Source organism: Papio anubis, chromosome 9 (assembly GCF_008728515.1).
Source record: "Papio anubis isolate 15944 chromosome 9, Panubis1.0, whole genome shotgun sequence".
Classification (NCBI taxonomy): Eukaryota; Metazoa; Chordata; class Mammalia; order Primates; family Cercopithecidae; genus Papio; species Papio anubis.
The window spans coordinates 49327037-49352763 of record NC_044984.1 but is presented as its reverse complement, the minus strand read 5'-3'; the positions used below and the strand labels follow the sequence as shown (position 1 = coordinate 49352763).

General features: G+C 49.5%; 1 protein-coding gene across 4 annotated transcripts in view; it reads right to left on the bottom strand.

The window, feature by feature from the left end:
- Positions 1 to 263: 263 nt before the first annotated feature.
- The window catches only part of PDE1B (phosphodiesterase 1B), a 30637-nt gene continuing 5173 nt past the window's right edge, over positions 264 to 25727 (bottom strand). The window contains exons 1-15 of one of the 4 annotated variants that reach the window (XM_003906508.5): positions 17873 to 20204; positions 12469 to 12582; positions 10143 to 10325; positions 9897 to 9963; positions 9157 to 9273; positions 6765 to 6905; positions 6257 to 6357; positions 6024 to 6149; positions 5795 to 5896; positions 4271 to 4391; positions 3860 to 3941; positions 3394 to 3502; positions 2801 to 2931; positions 2176 to 2296; positions 264 to 1661 (exon numbers count right to left, since the gene is read on the bottom strand). In XM_003906508.5, coding sequence (XP_003906557.1) covers positions 2193 to 2296; positions 2801 to 2931; positions 3394 to 3502; positions 3860 to 3941; positions 4271 to 4391; positions 5795 to 5896; positions 6024 to 6149; positions 6257 to 6357; positions 6765 to 6905; positions 9157 to 9273; positions 9897 to 9963; positions 10143 to 10325; positions 12469 to 12582; positions 17873 to 17925 — 1551 coding nt within the window. In that variant the 5' untranslated portion in view covers positions 17926 to 20204 and the 3' untranslated portion in view covers positions 264 to 1661; positions 2176 to 2192. The other 3 variants (XM_021923264.2, XM_003906507.5, XM_021923265.2) reach the window with 3 other exon arrangements.

Here is a 25727-nt window from a genome sequence, read left to right as displayed (position 1 = left end):
AGATTCTTTCCCCCTCCCTGCTGAAGCATGTGGTACAGAGGAAAGAGCAGAGCCTGAGAAGCGTCAGGTCCCACTTCTGCCATGCAGCTACTGTGAGCCCTCGGGGCCTCCTCCTGGGCCTCAGCTTGCCCAGATACATACCTAAATGTGTGTGTATATATATATAAAAGGGAGAACACCTCACCCAGATTTTGTCCCGCTGGAAAGAGCGTATGTATGTGAAGATGCTTGGTCAACTTGCACCCAGTGAACACACACAGTCAGGCCTGGTCTCCCTTCTTTATTGTTCTCTGGCTATAGCAGGGGTCTGGGAGACCAAGGGCAGGGGTGAGTCACATGCATCTCTGCCCTACTCGGGGTGGGGTAGGGTGGAAGTATCAGGGTAGCAGGTCTAGGAGACCATGGATATGGATTTTGCATGAACAGGGCCCACTGTACAAATGCATGGTTGGTATTTACAGGAAAGAAGGAGGGCAGTCACCTGGACTTTGGCCTTTCCCGGGGCAAGGTGGGGGCAAGGAGGAGCCTGAGGAGAGGAAGGGGCACCGCGCCTGGCTGGGTTCTCTCCAGAGGACAGGAAGGCAGCAGCCCTGAGCCCCTCCTCCATCTGCCTTTCACCCACCACCCCTCACTTGTCTCAGGGGAGGAGCTTCTTAGTGCCTGCAGCTGGGCCAGTTCGGGGAAGTGGAAAGGAGGGGACAGACCCTCTGTTTTAGCAACGCAGGATTACTGGATTATACCTCACCCTCCCCAGGCACCCTTGACCCTAACCCAGCTGGTGTGGATACATCCTGAAGGTGCTTTGCTGGGGAGATCTCAAAGCACGTTACAGACATTGGTCGGATGGGAGCCTCCTAGCCCCAGGCGAGAGGAAGGAGGCAAAGGGCTCAGGACTCAGCCAGGGCAGGTGACAAGCCCCAGGGTCCCAGACCAGTCCCAAGGAAGGTCCCAGGGAAGGCCTCCCGCAGCCCCTGGTCACAATGGCTCCTTTTTTCCCAGTCACTGTATCAGAAAAGGAGAGAAGGAAGATTGCAGAGGATCAGGCTGGAGATGGGGCTGAAGCAGTGCAATTCTGGGGTGAAGAGGATGTCCTACCCACCCCATTCCCAGGTCCTAGAAAGGTACCATGCCCTGAAGGAACCCACTCCCCTTCCCACACATAGGGCTCTGAAAACCCCCAGATTTCTATCCTATTCCAGCCCTTCCCAGGGGAAGAAAAGGGGGACCCAGACCTGCCAGCTAAGATCTGGGGTGGGGGGCTGAGGGAACCCCCAAAATGTATTGCTTAGAAACTTGGAGGCAAAAAGGATGGGGGAGGTCCCATGGGGCTGGCTTCTCTGACCCTCCCCCAAGGCCCTGGGAAGCCTCCAGAAAGCTCCCCGCTCCCTGGCAGCCACCTGGCCATGAAGAGAATCCAGAGGCTGAGGGATGGGCACAGTGACCATTGGGAGCCTGAAGTTCCCCATTCTTGCTGCCGGGACATTAAAGTACGCCCCAATGGGTGTCAGGTGGGGAGGGGCCCTTTCCCCAACCCCAAATCTCTGGCATTTGGCCTTCGGGTGGGTTGTTTCTTCCACAACCACGCTCCCTTGGAGCAGATGGGGGAGCCAGTCCTGATGGATGGTGCTGATGACATCAAACACTTTGGACTCAACGAAGACCTGGGGAAAGAGGCAGGAACTTCAGTGCCCTGAGCTTGGCCTTCACCTCCAACCTGACCTTCCTTCTCCAAGTCCTGATCCTCACTCAGTCCCGAGTAGAGTTGTGCAAAAAATGCCCTTCAGAAGGGTGCCTAGCCAAGGGGGTGAATAGGGGCTGAAGTCGCAGTCATGTTTAGCTGCCCTCACTGAGCCGTGTGCCCTGGCTGGGCTCCTTTTTCCCTAACTCTCCCTAAGGTGCGGTGCAGGTTAGCTGTCACCTGGCATGGGCCCACACTGTTCTGCTGCTTTCTGAGAAACTACCTCCTTTCTTCCCGCAGGGACTGGGGACAGAAGAGGGTGGGAGGATTTCCCTGCTCCACCCACACTTTGGCTCCATTCTATGTCTTCACTCCCTCCATTTTACTGCTCAAAAGAGGGAGAGAGAATGTCACATCTGTTGGAGCCCAGAGACGACCCAACAAAGATGCCACGATAGACACCAGCTGTGCTATGCCCTCCACCACAACAGGCTCACCTGGGCCAGCCCCAGGGCTAGTCCAGATTCCCATTTTGATTGTGTTCATCTTCAGCAGGGGATGGGGGTGCCTCTTCGTCACAGGGGGACAACTCGTCAATGGACATCTGGTTGGTGATGCCTGTAGAGGAGCATAAAGGAGGCTGAGCTTAGGCCAAGAAGCATTCTTCCCCAGAACCCAAGGAGTATGTGGAGAAACAAGGGATTCTCATCCATCAACCTGCCTTTAAGCTGAACTACATTCAACCCATCCCCACTTGGGACAAGCCTCTGTAGCCATGCTACACCACCCTACCACCCCCTCACACAGGAAGAGATTTCCCAGCCAGGGCCACCAAATTAGCCAAATCTGCAGGGGCCCCATTTACAGGGACCACGGTGTGCACATGGACCCTTGGGTTGTGGAATATCTGGCTGTCTCTATCACCTCTATAGCCCCCATTCTTAGAACATCCCAGGTCACTGGGCCAGTCTTTCCTGTGATCTAACTGGTCTGATCAGCTCCATTCCCCACTCAAGGAGTCCGGCGAAGGGTTTCCCCAGGAGCTTAAGAAAAATGGACGTCCTGGTGCTCCATGATCCACCCACACAAGTTCTCACCCCCACCCTCTGCCACGGTGCCCACCACTTGCTGCCCGTTCCTTCCATTTCTGCTTGTTCTCCTGAATGTGCTTGATCCAGGTGGAACGAAAGCTGACCACATCAGGGTTGGGGTCTCCCACTTCCACATCCAGAGAGGGCTGGCGCCACTGAAAGCTAGAAGCAGAGCACCCCAACAGCCCCAAGAGGTAAGACCCAGCCCACTCCAGAACCACCTTAGCCCACTCATGGAAGACCAAGAGAAGGTTCAGGGAACTTTGTCTTCCTCTTTTCCTCTACTAGCTATTCCCCAAGTCCCTGTCCCTCTCCCCCTCATTTCACCCCTCCCTCTCCACATCTTCCCTCCTGGTAGAAGGAAAATTAAAACAAGATTCTCCAGAAGGCAGTAAAGACAGCTAATGGAAGAAACAAAAATATGGTCAAGGGGAGCACAGGCACAGGTCACACCCTTCTGATCCCATCCTTCTGCCCCTGACGGCAGAGGGACTCCCAAGCTCGAAGCAGCCTGCCTCCCCACCACCCCACCACGACTGTGACTCGGTCCTCTCCGTGAGTCCAACTCCCTCCCTACCACCGCCTTCCGGAACCAGGACAGCTGGCTACCCCAGCCACCCTCACCTGGGCTGGTTTTTAGACTTGGAGTCCTCATCCGCCAGGGGCTGAACACTCTTCTCGGCCACATCAGTCAGCACAGAGAATGTGGGCTCCACAATGAAGTCGATGAACCCTGCAGTGGAGGAGCAATGCCATAGAGATGTCTCACTTTTATCTGGAGGGCTAGGCAGAGGATGCAGCTGGCATGGCCAGGACCCCTGGCTCCTTATGAAAGAGGCCGGAGAGGTAACCTGGGGCTGAAAACTTCCCAATGCGGGGCAGGCTTTGGGATGATGTCTTGGTGCCCCAGAGAGCTCCTCCCTGCCATTGCAGCCCCTGGCCTCCTATCCCAGGAGCCCATGCTCTAGCACAGTAGGCTTTCCTCTACAGGAAGAATGGTTTGGGGGATTGAGGACTTGGAGCAATCCTGACCCAGGCAGTATCTTTTCCCCTTCCCAGTCCTCCCCTTCCTGCAGGAGAGGACACTCACCTATCTGAGACTGTGCCACCAGCGTGGAAGTGCGGTCACAGAGAGGAGAAAAGGGCAGGCCCAACTCTGCCTCCTTGTCACCCTAGAGGAGAGAGCAGGGTAGGAAAGCTGGAGAGGATACCTCAGACCTACCAGATCTGGGGTACAGGTGGCAGGTGGCAGGGGTGGGGGGTTGTGTGAAATTTTTGCAATGTTGACCTGGAAATGAAATACATGCAAATGAAATATATGCAAATGAAATGCAACTATTGTTAGGCTTTTAGGATAATGGGATTTTACCCCAAGGATTTGGTATCAGGTCAGAGACTACAGGTAGCAAAAGGAGGATATGGAGTATAAGTGGGGAACTTAGAGGGCAAAAGGGGAGAGAAGGCCCCCATAGGCACAGGGGAAGCAAAGATGCTACACTACCTGGCGGAAGAATTCCTCCATGAGGGCCTTGGTCCAGCGGCTGTGGACCGACCACTGCTTGGTTGGGTGGCTGATGTCAGCAGCATGGAGCAGGAGCGATAGGGCTTTGGGCTTGTCAATCCTGGTTGGGGCGGGTGGCAAGGGAAGGGAGACTGATCTTTTAGGAAAAGGAAACCTGGACCATTCCCTAATTTCCCATGCACACCCTATCACATAGCTTCTTTTGTGGTGTTGTTTTGTTTTTTTTTTTTTTTTTTTTTTTTTGAGACAGGGTCTCACTCTGTTGCTCAAGCTAGAGTGCAGTGACACAATTTCAGCTCACTGCAACCTCCGTCACCTGGGTTCAAGTGATTCTCCTACCTCAGCCTCCTGAGTAGCTGGGACTACAGGCGCACATGCCACCACACCCAGCTAATTTTTGTATTTTTTTGGTAGAGACAAGGTTTCACCATGTTGGCCAGGCTGGTCTCAAATTCCTGACCTCAAGCGATCCACCTGCCTCGGCCTCCCAAAGTGCTGAAATTACAGGCATGAGCCACCACGCCTGGCCTCACATAATTTCAAACACCCTCCAAAGCTACACACACACACACACACACACCCCCGACACACACAGACACACACACACTTACGTATGTTTAGGTAGCAGCACAGGTTAGTAGCTAAGAGCCCAGGCTCTTAGAATCAAAGGGCCTGGGTTCACATCTATACCTACCACATGTTAGCTGTGTGACACTGTGCAAGTTACTTAAAATTTCCATATTTCATTTTCTTCAACTCTAAAATGGAAATAACAACTCTACGACATATCAAGTAGTTCTGAGAATTAAGTGACAAACAACAAATAAGTATTCAGGAGAGTGTCTAGCACATAATAAGTGCTCAGTAGATATTATTTAGAATAGTAATAATTATTATTATACCCTCAACAATGACCCGCTATGACACTGCATACTCTCCCACACATAAACACCATACACAGAGATTAACACGCACCTTCAGGACACACACAGAGTCCACTCACACACACATTTATACATTCCCACCCACTTTTAAGCAGCATTAGATGCAATTATGGCATTTGTTCTGTGCATTTGTTTAAACCTCATATGACTCTCCCAATAGCCCTAGGAGACTAGGAAATAGGGGCAAGCTGTTGTTGGGGGAGGCATGTCATTTCCACCATTTCAGAGGTAATAAAACTGGGGTCCAGAAGGGTCGAATGAATTTTCCAACATTCCAGAGTAAGCCTGTCCTGGAGCTGCAATGAGAACCCCCATCTTAGATTCCCAGCCCAAAGCACTCTCCAGTGGATCAGCTGCCTAGGGTGTATGTAAATGTAAGGCCACACACACACACACACACACACACCACACTTACACAGAGATGCAGTCGGATACCTGGAGCCAGTGGAGTCTCTACATCCAGGTAAAGACCTGGCACACCAACTACCCTTGTGTATACCCCCCAGTCCACACAGCCCTCCCTCTGGCCTGGCCCCAGCCACACCCCACCAGATGCCACCTCTCCAGCTGTTGCAAGGCTGTCTTCATGGTCTTCACTTGCTGGAAATGGCAGGACATGTCTGTGGCCAACACCATCTCGATGACCAGGGCTCGGAGCTCTCTGAGTGGACATAAAAAGAGAAGCGATCGGCCCCCTCAGTGCTGCTGGGCAGGAGGTCCAGGAAGTGGAAAATGGGGTTTGTGGTAAGGGAGGCTCTTAGGGATGCCAAGTACTGGCTTCTGCTCACACAAACTCATCCTTGGTGAGGTTGATGAAAATGTTCAGCTCATCATCCTGCATCAGTCGGAAGACAGAGCTGATGTGGTGATTCTCCAGCACTGAACGATCATTGTACAGGATGGCACATTCTGACCTACAAAGCCACAGGTCATCATGACCACCCCCTGTAAAAAGGGACTCTGGCAACCTCCCCCACCTCCGCTTGGCCTCTCCTGCCCCTGCCACATCCCCACCCCTCACTTGGTCTGGATGTGGAAGCTGTTGGTAGTGCCCGTGTGCTCATAATCATGGATAGCTGCAGCAAAGACGATGGCCAGGACCTCAATCTCTGACAAGCAGTGCTACAGGAGGAAAGAGAAAGAATAAGAGAGGGCTGATGCCTGCTGGTCACTGCCCAAGAACCTCCACACACAGGCTAGACCACTCATCCCATCCCTTCCATGCTTCCAGGCCAGCTCTTGGCTAATGCAGCCAGGTTTCTCAGCTCTTGGAATGGCCAAGGACCTTCCTCCATCCGAACCTGCAACATTCCCATTGCATCCCAGCACATGTCCCTAGCACTGTCCAAGAAGTTTTAGTCTACCTGGGAATTCTCTAGAATGAGTTTAATCCAGTTCGACTCTGCAAAGGCTTTGGAGTGCCCAAGAAGAACCAAAGAGGAGAAATGGAAATGGGAGTACACTCTACACCTCCCAGTTCTGTAGCCATAGGCCCTGAATCACAGAAGAATCATCTCCAGGGCACTTACCACCATCCCTGTGCGGAGCAAGAAGCAATGGACTGTCTGGGTAACATCAGCTGCATGGATCTGGTTGTGGTAAGGATTCTTGTACTTCCCATAGCCTGTCTCCAAGGCATCCAGGAAACTCATCAAAAACACAGTGGGAATCTGCGGGGGGGGTGGGGGAAATGGAGGTATATCAAGGATCTGCAGGAATGGTGGTGACTACAGACCAAGATCAACAACCTCAGCTTTCTGTAGAAGGCAGTGTGGCATAGGGAGAGAGCACAGGACCTAGTCAGGTAAACCTGGCTCATATCCTGCCTCTACCACCTGCTGGCTGTGCAACTTTGGAAAGTCACATGCCCCTCTGTGCCTCAGATACTTAATTGCAGAATGAAGATAATACCACCGACCTGGAAATTAATGAGATAAGTACAAGGCATTTAGTAAATGCTCTCTAAAGAATAGCTATAATTATTATTATTTCCCTGGAGATTTCAAAGAAAAGGAAAACTTCCCTCCTACCTTCCAACTACCCCACTCCATCCCCAAATCTAAAACCATGAAGAAGGGCTTGGAAGCAAGGGAATGAAGAAGAAGACCTAGAGAGGACTCTTCCAGCCAGATGTGGGTTACCCTCTCCTTTGAGAAACTCTCTGACCACCTACCCTCTACATGCACCAGTACCCCCACCCTCAGTCCCACACACACACACAAAAGCACCATGAGCCAGAGCTCTGTCCAGCTACTCTGAATTCGGTCCCTGTCTCTGTATACACCCTTAGGGTATGTCTGCCTCCTTCAGAAGGCTCAAGGCTCCCAGAGGACAGGACTAGTGATCTGTCCCTGAATCTCTGGAGGCTAGGAAGGGACAAAGGTTCAGGACTCGGGAGGTTTCTGTAGAGATGAGCAATACAGTGACAGAGACACAGAAGAAGCACCACTAGTCAGTCAGACCCTAACATCCCCCACCCGCACCCCTGGAGGGCTGTGCCCCAAATTCAGGAAATTTTAAAGGACTGTTTCCATGACGACTGCCCTTGCTTTTGCGTTGCCATGGTGTCCCTGGAGGGAAGTGAAGAAAAAGGGAGGAGTAGGGGAGGGGCTAGGTGCCCAGGAAGAGAATGTGGAGTTTGAGAAGGGCAGCTGCTACTGGCCCTACCATCAAAGAAAACTAAAACAATAAGCACCGCCTCCTTCCTCTAACTGCCTTGGAGCAAAGCAGACTGGGACTGGGCAAACCCAACCCAAAACAGCTACTCTTGAGGTCCCCCAAACCCAGTACTTTCAGGTAAGGAGGCAGACTTTAGGAGAAGCTAGTGACTGAAGTCTGAGAGCCAGTTTGGAGAAACAGGAGCTGGGAAAAGTCTTAGGAAAAAGACAGCCCTGCTATTCTCTGTCCGGGAGAGGGCAGGAGTGGAAAGAAGAGAGTAAAATTGCAGAACAGGCTTCCAGAAGGCACTTAAGAAAATTTCAACTGAGCATCTCAGGAAAGTTTTGGAAACTCCCTAGGGAGTTGTAAAAGGCGGAGTCAAGGGTGGAGGAAGGGCTCACATGCACAAATAATTTGTTCTAGTGAAGTGGAGGCAGAGGACGGATGGAATGACCTCCCAAAGATGGCCTGGGAGGGGACTCTCCACCTGGACTCCTTTGACCGCCCCTCTATGGCCCTTCAGATCATCCATGTTTCCCTTCACCGTAAACACCTGCTGCTCCCGAAAGTGCTGACCCAATATCCCCATTATGGCTCCTCAACCTCCCTCACCCTCTACTTCCAAATGTGGTTTTTCCAGTGAAAGTGTTTTCTTTTTTCTCCTGGCACTTTTTCCCTCCCAAAAGATGCTCCCTCCTGGCACAGGATCTAGGAAGGACTTTACTCTCATATAATTCTTCCCATCCAGACAAGCTGAAGAGCAAATGAAGTTCACACATCGTCCCCCCGTCATACAACCCCACCCCAGCCTATCAAGAGCTGACCTTCTCCATAAAATTCCTTGCACAGAGACCAGAACTGGGGGACAGGGGAGGGAGTGGTCAGTTTTATCCAGGAAACACATGGATTCCAGTCCCAAAGGGCACTGGCTGACAGCATCTGAACTCCAGGCCTCCAGTGTCCACACTGCAAGTCAGCCTAGGGAGGACAAGCTGGGGGGAAAAAGCAAAGCGAGAGGGAGCAGAATCCCAGGCTAGATGGTTGCAGACCTAGAATCTCCCCCTAGAAAGCAATTAATGAAGTCTGGAACTAAGACTGCGGCAAGTGACAGAAAAGGTAGACTGGGCGTGGGCGTGGGGAGACTTCCCTGCTGTTGAGACTGAGTGAGGGGATCTATGGAATCTGTTTGTTGGGAGGCTTTTAGAACAGGCATGAGGGGAGTGGAGAATCCTGCCTGCAGGTACAGGTAGGATGCTGCCCAACCTTGAAGCGGCTGATGAGGTTATGCCGAGTCAGCAATTCAAAAACAATGGTCCTCAGGGCATGGTCATCTGCTGCCCGGTTCAAGGAAAAGACATCAAAGCACCAGAGATCCAGGTTCTGTGGAGAAACCATAGATTATGTTGCTTTCCAGCAGCAGCAAGGGTTGAAGTTAGACTTCAAGAAGGACTTCCCATGAGTACAAAGTCTTGATAAATAGGAAAGCAAAGAGATGGTGAAGTGTGCCTCTTTCTTCCCATATATCCCTCAGTATGGGAGAGACAGGAAGTCAGGAGTTTGCTCCTAGAGTGGGCAAAAGCTGTTTTGACGAATGTGAGAACAACAGTTAAAAGGGAAGGCAGGCCGGGCGCGGTGGCTCATGCCTGTAATCCCAGCACTTTGGGAGGCCAAGGTGGGCAGATCACTTGAGGTCAAGAGACCAGGCTGGCCAACATGGTGAAACCCCATCTCTACTAAAACTACAAAAATTAGCTGGGCATGGTGGTGGGCACTTGTAATCCCAGCTACTCAGGAGGCTGAGGCAGGAGAATCGCTTGCAGGGAGGCGGAGGTTGCAGTGAGCCAAGATCACGCCACTGCACTCCAGCCTGGGTGACAAGAGTGAGACTCCATCTCAAAAAAAAAAAAAGGCAGGCAGAAATCATGCCATAAACAGGGTCTAGAAGTCCCAATGGCTATTCCATCCCCCAACCTTCTCCTCTTTCCCAAAAACCCAGAGATCACCTTGAAACAGTTGAGGACCGCAGTAGAATAAGTGGGGCCCACAGAGGTGTATGTTCTCCGGAACATCCTAAGAGAGAACAATGAGAAGAAGCCCACATATGAAGGTCTGGGAGTGGAGGTCTGGCCAGCTGGGGATATGGAGATGAGCCATGGGATCATATGGCTGGTGGTCATGGAAGACCAGGGTGGCTGGGAAAGAGGGACACAGCTAAAGGCAGAGGGAGGCTGAGTGTGGGCGAGCCTCACCGTTCCACGAAGATCCCAGCCTGCACAGCGTGCACAATGCTTCGGAACTTGGGCTTCTCCTCTGCTCGGCGGCCTTTGGCCCGGGCCTGCTGGGTGAAGGTGGAGGCCAGCCAGTCCCGCACCTCCGAAGGCACGGCATCTGACCGCAGCTCCTGCAGCTCGTCCTCCGTGTCCAAGATTTGCCTGAGACCCCAGAAGGGGAGTCACAGAGGAAAGACAGCAGGTGCTTCCACAGCCCAGAGACCCTATACCCAGTCATACCCCACATTTAGTAACTCTCATGCCAGCTCTCTCTCTGTCTTCAACCCTGTTTCCTTTCTTTTTCTATATCTTTTTATTTCTCTAACATCTCCGATAATGAAACAGGTCTCTGTGTGAGGCAGTGAGCATCCCAACTATGAAAGCATTTAAGCAGGAAATGGAATGCATCTTTCAGGGATGCTATAGAGCAGCACCATCCAATAGAAATAAAATGCAATAGAAATAAAATGCCGCATATATGAAATTTTAAATTGTCTAGTAGGCCACATTAAAAAGGGAAAGAGAAACAGATGAAATTTACTTTAATGATAAATTTTATTTATTTTATTTATTTATTTATTTATTTATTTATTTATTTATTATTGAGACATAGTCTCACTCTGTTGCCCAGGCCAGAGTGCAGTGGCACGATTCTCCTGCCTCAGCCTCCTGAGTAGCTGGGATTACAGGTGCCTACCACCACACCAAGCTGGTCTTGAACTCCTGACCTCAGTTTGATCCACCCACCTCGGCCTCCCAAAGTGCTGGGATTATAGGCGTGAGCCACCGTGCCCAGCAATAAATTTTATTTTACCTAGTACCTCCAAAATATCATTTCAACATGAAACCAATTTTGTGTGTGTGTGTGTGTGTGTGTGTGTGTGTGTGTGTGTGTTTATGTGTGTATTTTTAGACAGGGTCTCACTTTATCGCCCAGGCTGGAGTGCAGTGGTGTGATCACAGCTCACTGCAATCTCAACCTTCCCAGATTCAGGTGATCCTCCCCCCTCGGCCTCCCAAGGAGCTGGGACTCAGGTGCACACCACCATGCCCAGCTAATTCTTTAATTTTTTATAGAGACAGGGTTTCATCATGTTGCCCAGGCTGGTCTCGAACTCCTGGGCTCAAGCAATCAGCCTGCCTCAGCCTCCCAAAGTGCTGGGATTACAGGCATGAGCCACCACACCCAGCCTTATAAAATAAATTAATGAGACACCAGCTGGGTGTGGTGGCTCACGCCTGTAATCCCAGCACTTTGGGAGGCCAAAGCGGGCAGATCACCTGAGGTCGGGAGTTCGAGACCAGCCTGACCAACATGGAGAAACCCCACCTCTACTAAAAATAGAAAAATTAGCAGGGCGTAGTGGCGCACGCCTGTAATCCCAGCTACTCTGGAGACTGAGGCAGGAGAATTGCTTGAACCCTGGAGGCGGAGGTTGCAGTGAGCCAAGATGGCGCCACTGCACTCCAGCCTGGGCAACAAGAGCAAACTCCATCTCAAAACAAAAACAAAAATAAAACAAAAAACATATATATATATATGAATAATATATCTTACATTCTTTTTTCTAAGTCTTTGAAATCCATCACATATTTTACATACACATCTCAGTTCCTACTTGCCACATTTCAGGTGCTGGATAGCCACCCAGGATGGTGGCTCCCATGTTGGGCAGCAACGTCTGGAGGCATTCCACACTAGAATAGATGAGCTTTAAGGCGCCTTCCAACTCTGAAACAGTCTTCTGTCCTTCTTGATATCTGTGCTTGTCTCTATCTCTGCATCTCTCTGTTTGCCTCTGCTTCTTTATCTCTACTACCACTATTTCTCCCTGGATACCTGGAGCTCTTTTTTTTTTTTTTTTGAAACAGGGTCTTGCTCTGTCACCCAGGCTGGAGTGCAGCAGTGCAATCTCAGCTCACGGCAACCTCTGCCTCCCAGGCTTAAGCCATCCTTCCACCTCAGCCTCCCAAGTAGCTAGAACTACAGGAGCATGCCGCCATGCCTAGCTAATTTTTTTTTTTTTTTTTTTTTTTTTTTAGAGAGAGGGTCTCGCCATGTTGCCCAGGCTGGTCTCAAACTCCTGGGCTCAAAGAATCCACCCATCTTGGCCTCCAAAGTGCTAGGATTACAGGTATGAGCCACTGTGCCCAGCCACTACCTAGAGCTCTTTATATCTGGTCCACCCTGTCTCTTTCTTCCTGTCTCTGTCCATGCCACACGTGTCTATCTTTGTCTTAACCCCTCTCTCTGGAACACTATGTCTGACATCTTTCTCCTTCTCTGTCTGTCGATCTCTCTCACCGTGTCTCATCTATGTAGACGGCTTCCAGCAGAGAAGCTGTGTACTCCAGATTTTTCTTCAGCTCCTCGATGTTTACCTCCCCATTCTCCAACTGCTTCACCATGTAGCGCAGCCTGCAGGGAGCAGATACAGAGAGGCTGCTTAGGCACAGCTACCTTATCATGAGAACAGGATACCCCCTAATAAGGTACATTTTACAGAAACATCCTCAGTCTTTCGTAAACAGTTAATAATTTCAACATTAATAATAATAGCAGCTAATGTTCCTTTTTAAATCTCAGGCTATTGCCACTGCCTGTATTATCTACACCCAAAGTTTAATGCCAGGTTTTTCTGACTCCATCATCCCCACTACCAGCTAACCTCTCAAAACCTGCTCTTTAGTCAGTGCTTAGTCTTGTTTAAAATGCCAGGGCCCAGCAGAATTAGGCAGGTACAAGCCCCTGGAGTTATGTTTTTAGGATGATCTGTTCCATAGCCTGAATAATCAAGAGTTGAAACTGCTTATTTCCCCCATGGGAGAGGGCTTTGGGGTCAATAGCAATCAAGATAGCCCCCAAGAGTATTTCATTGTCTCTTGGTCATGGTGTGGGGGGTGGGGGTTAAATGTCCACAGCCCCTCTGTGCCTGGCAGGGATGGCAAAAGCACAGAACAAAGACAAATCTGAATGCTTTCGCCTGGCCTCTCTCCATGCAGGCAAAGCTAATGGATTATGATTCCAGAATCCATCAACCAGGATAAAGCCAGGTTAACCCCTGCCTTTCCAGTCTTACACCAGAGAGAACCTCTGACAGAGTTACCATGCCCACCCCCGGCCTCTGTCCCCACCGAAGCTTCCTCCAGGATAAAAGTGGTGGGGTGGGCCCAGGGATCTCACTCACTGGATGCTTTGCCTGAAGGAACAATCACCTCATGTTTTACACTTACAAATTCTGGGGTTTGATGATTAACTGGGAGACTTCTTAGAAGTCTGGTGAGTTCAGCCCAGGCAGTCACAAAGCAAACAAAGCTCTTCAGATGGTGATTTTAATGAAAGCAGTTAAACATTCCTTTCTCTCCTTTCCTTCACCCTGCCCCACCCACCTAAAACCAACCCGGGGCTGAAATGGTGGCCATCCTAATTCCCCACTGAGAGGGGCTTCAAAAACCCAAGGTCACCCTATGAGTCAGGGAGGAGAAGAGAATGAGTCAGGGACCAGAGGCTGAAATTAGCATCAATTCCCAGGGATGCCGGGGGAGGGAGAACAATGGCGTTCCTGAACAGAAGTAGCTCTAGAATCCCAGGGTCTCAGCAGCTTTGGAATCGGGGTGCCCAAAATAGCCAGCCCCAGGAAGCATCACAGGCCAGTTCTCACCTCAGGGCCTAGCAGTCCTGGACAACACATCTGAGAGCAAATGGGACAGAAGGGAAAGTGGCAAAGAAGTTGGAGGGCTATCCTCAAATCTCACTTCCAGCCTTCCTGCTGCACCATCTCCAAGTGGAAACAGCAGGTTGTTTAACAAGAAAGAGGATGATTTTAGTAAAGCTCAGCCCCAGCTCCAGCTTCATTAGGGAGGAGGAACAGAGGCGAGATATCATAAAAGGCTTTCCCAGCTAAATGAGCTGGAAAGGGGCTATGAGCCAGTATCTCCCAGAGTACCCAGCCCAGAGATCACAGAACAAAGAGGTATGCTTTGCCTTTGGTGCCCAGGCACAAGCTGGGGCTTCCCTCTGCCAATCAGTCCCCATTGCCAGGGGCCCTCAAATCTGGGGACATAAAACCCAAAAAGGAAGGAAGGTCTCTTCTTCTGCCTATAGTTCTCTCTCTCCCCCAGATTCCCACCCCAGCCTTCTGCTTCATTTGGCCCTTTTTACAAAAACTTTCCCCAGGGGTCAATGCCCATCACCAAAGTTCTTCCAGTTCCCTTCTCGACCCACCTTTTGAAACCCACATCCCAGCACTGGCTCCCAAAGTGAGCAGCCACGCCCACGGTACTCATTTGCATGTATTTGCATAATCGCTAACAATGCTGCCAGCTCTACATTTTTAAAAGTGCTTTCTCCTACATTACCTCATTTTATCCTCACAATGGGCCTATGAAGGAGGGAGGCGGGGAAGGAATTGCCATTCCCATTTACAATGAGAAACCAAGGCTTAGGAGGCAGCTTTGGTGAGATGTATCCAGCAGCAGCTGGGAGTCTGGGAGGCAGAAATCCTGGATTCAAAGCTAGTACTTCCTGCTGTGAGCCTTTGAGCAGGTCGCTAACTCTTAATCAGTACTTATTAAAATGTGGTCTGTAGACCACCAGCATCAGAATCACCTTGCATCCATGTAAAAAATATAGATTCTAAGTCTAATTCCACAGCATTTCTGAGGGTACAGTCCAGGGATCTGCTTTTTTTTTTTTTTTTTTTTTTTTTTTACTTTGAGACAGGATCTCACTTTGTCAACCAGGCTGGAGTACAATGGCACAATTGCAGCTCACTGCAGCCTCCACCTGCCGGGCTTAATTGATCCTCCTGCCTCAGCCTCCTGAGTACCTAGGACTACAGGCATGTGCTACCATGCCCAGCTAATGTTTTTTTTATTTTTTGTAGAGATGAGGTCCTGCTATGTTGCCCAGGTTGTTCTCAAACTTCTGGCCTCAAGTGATCCTCCCACCTCATCCTCCCAAAGTGCTGAGATTACAGACACGAGCCACAGCACCCAGCCTGCTTTTTTTTTTTTTTTAAGAGACACTGTCTCGCTCTGTCACCCAGATCATAACTCTGGACTTCCTGCAGAAGAACAGTGAGGTGAGGACTTTGAGTGGGTCTGGGGAGGTCTAAACTCCAAAACACTTCACAACAAGAGAAGCTCCTGCCAGGCCAGCAAGTACAGGTGTTGGGGGTGTTATTTGACTTCAGGAGGGTACAGTTCAGCACCTGGATCCTATCAGCCACTTTAGTCCAGATCCTCTTCTTAGACTTCTCACTTGTCATATGTATTATTTAATCTTCCTTTCCCTGCCTCCCCACCTCCTTCTGATGTCTGGATCATGTTTGGTTCAACAGATTTCAACAGAAGCTATACAAGAGCTCCTGGACAAGATCTAGAAGTGGTATGATCATAGCTCACTGTAACCTCAAGCTCCTGGGCTTAAGCAATCCTCAGCTTGAGGCCTCCCAAAGTGTTAGGATTACAGGTATGAACCATAGTTCCCAGCCCAATCTGCATTTTAAAAAAACACCCCAGATTATTCTAACCTACACCAAACTTTGAGAATGTTTATCTTAGAGCCTCAACTTGTTCATCTATAAAATGGTAAGGATGATAATAAACATTTCACAGGGCTATTAATAAGAGGACTGAGTGATATAATACATTAAAAGGCCTGGCACATATAAAAAGTCTCCATAAATGTAATTTGAATAGGAATTGACTGATCAGCATCAAATCATGGTGGTCCTACCCAGCTCACACCACACTCCCTTCAAATCCAACAAGTACCTTCTCTCTCCCAAGTCCAGATGGAGAAGACTGAGTTGGTCTGGATTGAGGCTGGTAATTAGGAAGCCCCCTAACAGAGGAAATGGGAGAAAGATAGTAGCCATGATCTTTCCTTTACAATTACAAACTTCATTTGATCTTCACAAGCTCCTTATAAGGGAGGTTAAGTGACTTGTCTAAGGTCACACAACTCATCCATCTCAGTCAGGTTATCAAGGTCTACAAGACCTACATTGGAACCTAACCGTGTCCCCAAACAATGAAACTGTTAAGGCAGAACAAGCCTAATCATGCAATTAGCTTAGAGAGAGGCTGGAACCCATTCCACCATAGCTTCTACAGTCTCAGCCCGTCCAACCTTAATTAATTCTGTCGGTTGGCCCATAGGAGACTGAGTGTCTTGATGACGCTGACAGTGACTTGTTTATCTTGGCCTCCATCCTTAGAGTACACAGAACGTGCTCAGTAAAAGTTCATTAAATAAATAAAATGGAAAGGGGAAAATTAATCAGGTGTGAGGCTATCTCCCAGAGCTCACAATGGAGATTTCTGAGCCAGGGTTTCTAAAAATAACGGTGAGCCTGAGAAGAGTAAGGTTGTAGGCTGACTTCAAGCACACACTTCCCTCGGAGTTTCTCCTTCCCTCACTTACAGATCTTGTCCAGGAGCTCTTGGATAGCTTCTGTTGAAATCTGAACCAAACATGATCCAGACACCAGAAGGAGGTGGGGAGGGAGGGAAAAAAAGATCAAAGAATAAATTTGACAAATGAGAAGTCTAAGAAGAGGACCTGGACTCAAGTGGCTGAAAGGATCCAGCTGCTGAACTGCACCCTCTTGAAGTCAAATAACCCCTCCCCACACACACACACACCCCATACTTTCTGGCCTGCCAGGGTCCTCTCTTAATCTAAAGTCCTTTAGAGTTAGGATCTCCCCAGACCACTCAAAGTCCTCACCTCACTCTTCTTCTGCAGGAAGTCCTTCTATCCCACCAACATCAGTTTTAATCCAAGCCCTCTGTTTCAACCATCATGGAATCTGGCACAGGAAAGGTGTCTTTCCCTGTAGAACAGGATGCTCAACCCTGTCCAGTCCTCATCTGGCCCCAAGGAAAACTGGCAGCTTCCCCCAACTTTCCTTCGACCTCCATCCCTGCCCGTTTCACTACCACCACTTCTTTCTGCTTTACCTTCAGTCCCTGCATGATTGGAAAAGCCTCAGATCCTGACTCCTGGAAGTCCACAGTCTCTCCTAGCTCCAGGCAGCCATTGGGAGGAAAAGACTCTGGTAGTTATAACCCCAACACCTCAGGAGAGTTCAGCTTCTCCAGCTTCTACAGTTCATTTATTTGTATCACCATAGCTGGTGTTCTGGGGATTTCCAAAGTCCCCTGCCTCTTCTTCCAGCACCCACATTCCCAAAAAGATCACCATAAGTAGGGGGCTTAGGACAGGGAAGCCAGAGAAGGACTTCCTGCAGAAGAACAGTGAGGTGAGGACTTTGAGTGGGTCTGGGGAGATCCTAACTCCGAAGCACTTTAGAATAAGATAGGGGATGGTAGTCAGGAGAAGAATTGTATTTCCAGTTTGGGTTCTTAAGACAAGATTAAATTTCAAAGGGATGTGAGGTCCTAAGGATGTTGGGAGTCAGGAAGGAGAGAAAAGGAAGAAACACTGATAAGTTACCTGCCACAGTCAAGAAGAAGCAATTTTAAAAAGGGAGAGGGGAATGGAAATGGGAGGAGAATAAGGTAAAGGGCAAGATGGACAGAGTAAAAGGTGAAGTTGGCACGCACACACACACACACACAAAACATATGGGGGACTGTCAGGTCTTGATCTCTCCACTTCACTAAACTACAACTGGTGGATCCATGAGCAACCTGTCCTCTTCCTCCTCCCCCTTCCTCTCCTCATCCCTGACACCTACCTGAGGATGGGGCCCTGAAGGTGGCTCCTCTGAACAGGAACAGGGTTTGCCATGGGAATCAAAGTTTCCTGCTTCACAGTATCAAAATCCTGACCCCGGGAGCCCCAGGGCCCCTAAGCGGGAATAACTTCCTCTTTGGCCCCTGCCTTCCTCCTCCAGGTCCCAGTAGAACTGAGCGACTGACCAGAGAGAACTTTGGGGAGGGGCCTGGCTGCAGGAAGAAGAGAGTGGGGAGGCAGAGACCCAGCCTACCGGAACTGGGTGAGAGGGGAGGCTGCGGGAAAAGTTTCACATCTGAATCAGATGGGAAACAAGAATCTGTTCTCAGAAGAAGCCCAGAAAGGACAGAAATAGCACAGGCCAGCCTCTTGGTCTGAGGAGGTGGGGCTCCTCTTTGGGAAAAAAGGGGGTTAGCAAGAGGTTTAAGGGTGCAGGAACAGGGAACCATCCTGAATCTGTCACAGAGAGGAAGTCTGTAGCGTGAGGGGAAGGGGTCCTGTAAGAACCCCCAAAAGGAGCTTAGCAGACTCATCTCCCTCTCAGGGTCTTTTTCTGGGGCCACTCTTCAAAATGAGCTTTAACCCACCTCACAGAATGGAAGTAAGACAGGGGGATGAACTTCCCACAGAGGGTAAGAAACTGTAGGGAGGGGCTTCCTGAAGCTGTGTGTCAGGGGATCCTTATCCAGAGGCCGGCTCAACAGGGAGGGAAGGGCCCTCCACCCACAAGCAGAGAATGAAAGTCAAGAGAACTCGCTCATAGAAACCAAGGGGTTGGGCAAATTAACACCCCCAGCCCCAGTTTTCTCATTTGTAAAATGGAAATTGGGGAATAACCATGAATTAATCAGAGAGAGGTCAATCCTGCTCAGAGGTAAGGAGAAGCGACGAGATGGCCCAGGAGGGGCCAAAAGAGGCACCCAGAAGGGGTCTGAGGACCAGGACCCCCTCTCCTGCCTTCAGACTTTGCTTTCGCCAAGGTTGGGGAGGGAAGAACCCAGTGGACGTGCGCACATAGTCCCAGCCCGCCTCCTGATTGGCTAGGAGATGACATCACCAATACATGTACACTGGGGCCGTGATTGGTCAGCTGAGGAGTTGGGCGGGGCTAAGGGGGAGAGCCGGCGGGTGAAGCCCAACGCGTTGGGGAAAAGAGTTCGGGGATCTGCAGTCTCTTAGATCTAGGTCTCTGGCTGGGGGTGATGTGGTAGAGAGGAAAAGGAACTAATGGAGTTCAGTATGTCAGCAGAAAGGGAAAAGAGAAAACACAGGCCAACAGCTAGGATTTTATGACAGGAAGTTTTCCCTTTACCCCTACCCATCAAAAGCAGGAAGAAATTAAAATACTTTGTCATTATGCCAAAGCCTTGAAGAATTAGAAATAAATGAAGTTGGGGAACCTGCTGTTTCTCAGCTCCACCGAGTACTGAGACAAGTGGAAGTGGGCTTCAATCTCAACAAGAGGAGTGGAAGTCAAATATCTTAAGGCTGTTCTCTAGTGAACACCTGGTAGCCGTGAAGCGGGGCTGCTGCAGATCTTGGGAGAAAGAAACTCACTCTCTCTGTATCCCTCTCTTTCTCTGTGTGTCCCACCGCCACCCTCCCCACAATGGCCACAAGCTGATGAGTGTTTTTAGAGAGAAAGGACTAGACCCAGTGTCAGAGCCCCTGAATGTCACCCGGGAGATGAGGACAGGTCATTTGGCATGTTCTGTGGACATGCTTGCGTTGCAGGGTGGGACTGGGAGTGGGGGCAGATGGCAGTGCACAGCCTGGAACACTAACAACCTCCAACCCAGGCCAGCTTCCCTGCCTCATCTTGTACCCTCACTCCAGACCCTGCCACTCTAGCCAAGTAAGTGCTAAACTCAACTCTCCTAATGAAAAGTGAAGATTTCTTAGACCAGAAAAGCCTCGAAGAGCATATCTTGTCCATTCCTCTGCTGTCTTACCCACTAGAACCAAAGCTGGTTGGACGAATGGCTGCTCAACACTTCAGCCCACGTATGCATGCTGCATACTTTGTCCTAACCTGTTATTATTATTTATTGTTCCTAATAAGGAGGGATAGTGATCAACCATCAAAAATTTCACACATAAACACTTACCCACACATATACACATACCCCACACTCTACCTCTAAGGAGACTGTCACCTGGCTGGCAGGCAGGACATAAATGTGATGACCTCAACAAAGGGTCCAGTATGGATTTTCCTTTAGCCCTTAAATGTAGTTTAAAAATAGAAAGGAACCCAACTCTAATGCCTGCCCAGCCTGCAGTGAAGAATAAGGTTGAGGTAGGAAACAAAGGATGGGAGACTCTGTCTCTGGTAAGAAAAAAGGGGTGGGGGTGGGTGGGGATAATGGGGTGGTGCTTGGGAAGGGATTCACTGGCTGTCTTCAAAGCTCCAAAATCTCAGAAACTGAAAGAACCAAGGAAATCATCTAATTCCAATAGAAAGAGGGCATGAGTTTAAAATCAGGAGACTTGTCTGGCTAGCTCAGTTGAAAAGAAAAAACTAAATTTAAAAAGAAATCACAAACTTTTGCCTAGATTTTATTACTATGTGTGACCTTGGGAAAGTCACACTGAGCTTCAGTTTCCTGGTCTGTAAAATGGGTAAATAATACATGCTTCACAGAATTTTCACAAGGACCTAATGAGATATGGTATGAGAACACCTTGGGAACCCTAAATGAAGGTTTAGGATATGAATGAATATGAAGGATATGAATGTGAAGGATAATTATTTAGTCCAAATCTTTAGTTAGTTCAGCAAATATTCATTGAGTCATTCATAAACAAAGTCCCATATGCCCACTCTTACAGCCAGGACCCCTGACTTTCCATCCAGGCTTCAAATGGCACCTGGATGTTTGTGGGAAAGCTCTAGTCTCCCTGATGTCACCACTCCGGAGGTTTAGGGCTTCTCTCTGGCTTCTTATTCCAGAGGCCCCAGTGAGGCAGTGGAGGCAGAGGCTGCAGAGCATGTAGAGCACGAAGCTCTAGAAACCAAGAACAACTAGCTCTCCACCTCACCCGAGCATTCCCACTCCCCCACTCCCCTGGCTTCTGGCTTCCATTGCTATACAGACAGCCCCAGTTCTGGCAGCTGGCTGGGCATTGTGGCGGGGGTGGCTCCACAGATAAAAATAGCCCCCCTGGTGGCAAAGCTGGGTTGCCATCCTGGGAGGCACTGTTGACATGGCAGCAGTGGTGAGAGAGCCCTCAGCACTGGACAGAGGAGCTACGGGTGGGGGTGGGATGAGGGAAGGGAATGGGGCAGGGCCTGGGGAAGATTGGAAGACAGTGGGGGAAGGACAGAAACCAGGAGGGTGGAGAAAGGAAAAGAGGTAGGAGGTATTAAGGGGGCAGGGAGGAAAGGAAAGGAGATTTGAAAGGTGCTACATTAGAGAGGCTGGAAACACACTGAAGAAGTGGGAGAGACTGCTTTCAGACTCCTCCTGTGCCTGTGCCTTCTGACCAGAAGCCGTTTCTTTTTTTTTTTTTTTTTTTTTTTTTTTTTTGAGACGGAGTCTCGCTCTGTCGCCCAAGCTGGAGTGCAGTGGCCAGATCTCAGCTCACTGCAAGCTCCGCCGCCCGAGTTTACGCCATTCTCCTGCCTCAGCCTCCGGAGTAGCTGGGACTACAGGCGCCTGCCACCTCGCCCGGCTAGTTTTTTGTATTTTTTAGTAGAGACGGGGTTTCACCGTGTTAGCCAGGATGGTCTTGATCTCCTGACCTCGTGATCCGCCCGTCTCGGCCTCCCAAAGTGCTGGGATTACAGGCTTGAGCCACCGCGCCCGGCCCAGAAGCCGTTTCTAACAGGTGTTCCTAGCAACAGCCCAGCACAACTCAGATCACATGAGGAAGGGAATAATCTAAGCAGCTTGAGCCTCAGCCCAGACCAATAAGAACCCAGGTGTCCCAGCTCCCAGCCAAGAACACAAAATGAGTCACCTTTCCGTCAGACTTCAGCCCTTGAGAGAAGGAGGAATTGGGAGGGGTGGGTGAGAAGGTCAGAGGAAGGCAAACTGAAGAGGAGGCTCCCAGTACCCAGTCCAGAACTCTTTCTCTGGTTCATTTGTCCACCCCTCGTTTCCCTCCCTACACCATTTGATTTTGCTCATTAACCACCTCCACATGGACCACCCCACCAGCCCTCCAAACCACATCTCAACAGCTGTTCCCAGCAGATGCCCTGCTTCCATGGGGCCTAACAGATGTTGAAGGTAGTCTGGGATGGGAAAGTAAATTTAAAACTTGGCAAGAGTCTGACTGCAAGTGTGATGAGGGCAGCATCAGATTATGGATCAGCAGGATTTGAGTCTGGTCCCAGCACTGCCCCGATTTTACTAACTATCTCTGGGGATTGTTCCTTCTCTGTAGCCTTTATGGTTCTCAGATTCAGGGACTGGGTTGGAGACACTGGGGAAGTAGGATGCTTGGGCCTTAATTTCCCAGTTCCTGAGTTCATCCTTTCTGGCTGGCTCACTGCTTCCCCAAATCAGCTCTAGCCCAGTGCTTAAAGGAGAAGGGTAGCTTTTTTCTTTATCAGAGAAAGGCCACATTCTAACCTTCATGAACTTTCCAGGAAGTTCTCCAGCATATCTGTCTTCAATTTATTTCACTGCAATTAAAAACAACAGCAAATTTTCTTGGCATTTCAAAGAAGAGCAGAAGGGGAGAGAACAGGAGGGACCAAGAAGTCTTTGAGGTATCCAGTGCAATTTGGTTTATTATGTATCTTGCAGATTGGAAGTTCTAAAGCAGTTGCTTGGTAGAGAGATGCTCACGGTTTAGGAAGTTTGGCAATACTGTTAGCATGTGTGTTCATTCAGTTCAGGCCGCAAGAAGTTTCCAAACAAGGTGGGCACAGAGGAGAGAACAAGGGACACAGTGCCAAGCAGATATGCAAGAGCTGATCAACAGGGGAGCAGGGAAGCCAAGGAATAGGAATAAAAGGAAAAACTTCCCTAGCCCCCAGCTCCTGCCTGCCAGAGAATCACTCAGCCTCTCCCTATGACCAGCACCCAGCCCCCAGCCCTCAACCCCCAGCCAGCCAAGCTCCCTTCCCAACTAAATGGTGCCAACACCAGCTGGCAGCTTAGGCTGCCACTGTAGCCACCATAATTATTTGCAAATCTGACTTCTCACTGCAGTTGTGGAATCAACTGACCTGGAAGTCTGGCTCTATCCAACAGCACCACCTGAAGCACCCCCTTTCTAGCTCTTCTCCATGCCCTATGCCCCCAGGCCTTACCCCAAAAACAACCTGACCCTTCTCCCACCAAGCCTTCCTCTCTACCAAAACCCCAACACAGCTCCCTCAGTGCACCTTTGCCAGGTCTGAGTGCTGAAGTGGAATCTGAACCTGGTGTTTTCTTCTCAGACAGCAATAAGCTCCATACAGGCAACCCCAGCTGAGGGGAGAGGAGCAGTTGCAGGACTGGGGGATGCTGGGGCAGAGGGGCAAGAGCAGGGGCACTAGGGACCTCCCTGCATTGAATGGATAACAAGTTGATTTTATCCTTTTCCCTTCTCAGTCACCCTTTTTTTCCCTGCTCAATTCCCATCTATGCCCCTTCCCAAAAGAAGGGAGGAATGGTCCCACAGTTCTCTTAGACCATGTAGTCTTGCTCCCTTAGGGGACAATTTTATTATCTAACAACTTCCAGTCTCCCCAGTTGTCTCACCTCCACCCCACCTGCTGCCCTGGTTTTGTCCCTCTTTCTCTGCTGCTATCCTGAAGAGAGTTGGAAAATAGCTACTCAACTTCCATACCTGAGAAAAATCAGCCCCTTGAGATTCAAAGGCAATTACTTGGCTTCCTCCCCAGAGGGACTAGGAGGATGAGGTCACTGAGAAGGCAAAAGACACGCCTTGCAGAAGACAGGAATCGGGACTGGACTCATAAGGCCCCAGAGGGCACCTATAGCAAGCTTATCCTGTACCATCACCACAGCAACCCCTCAGTGAGATGAGGGAGCCACAGGGATTTTCTGACCCCTAGCCAAGATGAGGCAGGAGAAGTACTGATGGCAAGAGTGAAAAGGTAAGTCAAAGGGAATGGGACAGAGAGAGGAAGTGGGACAAGGGAGAAGAGCAAAAGGGAGCCTCACAGCAAAAGAGAACCCAGAGAAAGATGAGGCAAAGGAGAAGATAGAAGAATCAGAGAAGAGAAAACAAGAGAGAGCAGAGGAGTTGGACACAAATCCTCAAGAATTCCTTTAAAGACAAAGAGAGGGAAGACCTGTTTTCAAGGTTTTCTGCTCCTCCATCCCAGTCTGAAGGTGGCAGAAAGATTTTTTTTAAAGGTCAGTGGAATCTGGGAGATAGGGAGGCTACCATTGCTTTGATTTCAGGAACTCCCTGGCAGGGTGTAGTTATAGATGTGCACGCTTCTTTCCTGCTGAGCATCTCACCTGGCCTTCTAGTCCCATGCATCCCCAACCTCCTTCACCTTCCTCTGGGCAAAAGTGGTAGATGCAACCTCAAATGCAGAATCCTCTGTCTTTTTCAAATCACTTCCTGAGGCTCCTGGACAAGCAGAGTGATGTTTGGATTCTAAGAGACTTCAGTAATTTTCTAAAATAGGATGTGATATACCTGATAATACCCTCAAGCCTAGGGACTTGGGATAAATGTCAGAAGGGAATTCCCCAATGTTCATAGAACCCACCTATGGCAGCCCCTAGGCTTCCCATGCTCGCCATGTCTCAGAACTGCAATTGCTCCATCCACTTCCAGTTTGACCGTCGGGAAAAGATGATAAGGAGGAAGTTCCTCTCCTTTCTTTTGACCTCAGTGGCCCACATCCTTCATAATATTGCCCTCCTCTAGCCCCACCTATCCTTCTGGTCTCCAAGCTCAGACACGTGCCTTCTCTCCTTTCAGATAACCATCAACAAAACTCCTTCAATCACAGCTCAAACCTATTAGGTAATTCATATTCCTACCTCTTGAATCTTTGTCTCCCTCATCCCAGCCAATAGTTGCCCATCCATTCCCATTCCCCTGCCTCTTCACAAAACAAGCTCTTCCATGCTGAAAAAGACCTTCAGTCTTTATCATTTAAAAGTTACTTTTACATGATGATATTAAATGAAGAACTGAGACTCAGAGAGACTATGTGACTTAAAGAGTACATAGTTGTAATTGTTAGAACAGAATATGAACTCGAACTCAAGTCTCCCATTATTCCCCATGCCCTTCTACTACCACCACTCTGCCTCCCTGTTTCCCTCCCTCCAGCCACCTATCCTGACCAGAGGTTTATCAAGTTCTTCCTTGGGGCTGAATTTGATCCCCTACCTCTGCACCTTCCCTTCAACTTAAGGCAGGAATTTTCTACCCTCTACCTTCCCAGAGATACCACACAGTCCTCATTCAAGAGAAAGTTGATGGAGGAAATAGAGACAGAAGACATTTGATGGAAAAGTGCAGTATGAAACAGAGGAAGGAGAGATTCCCTTTGCCATGGCTGGAAGCAGAGAAGGAAGGACTAATCCAGTGAGGTCAGCACTAAAAACTATCCCTACCAAGGCATGAGAAAAATGACACTCCTTTTTCTCCAGAGGTCCAGGGAACCATAGTTTATGCTGCAATCTTCACAGCAGCTCCACATCCATAGACAGAAAAAGGAAAATGGCAGCATGATATTCAAAACTGGTAAGAGCCATAGAAGATCACTCCATGGGGCATATACAAAAAGAAGGCAAAAGGCAGGGTTAAATCAATGAGGCATCCAACCTCAGCTTCTTCCTCCCATCCACTGGATCTCCCCAGGAATGTCAAAAAATCTGAGTGTCACAAATACATACACAAGATCACACGTAGGTATTATCCCATTA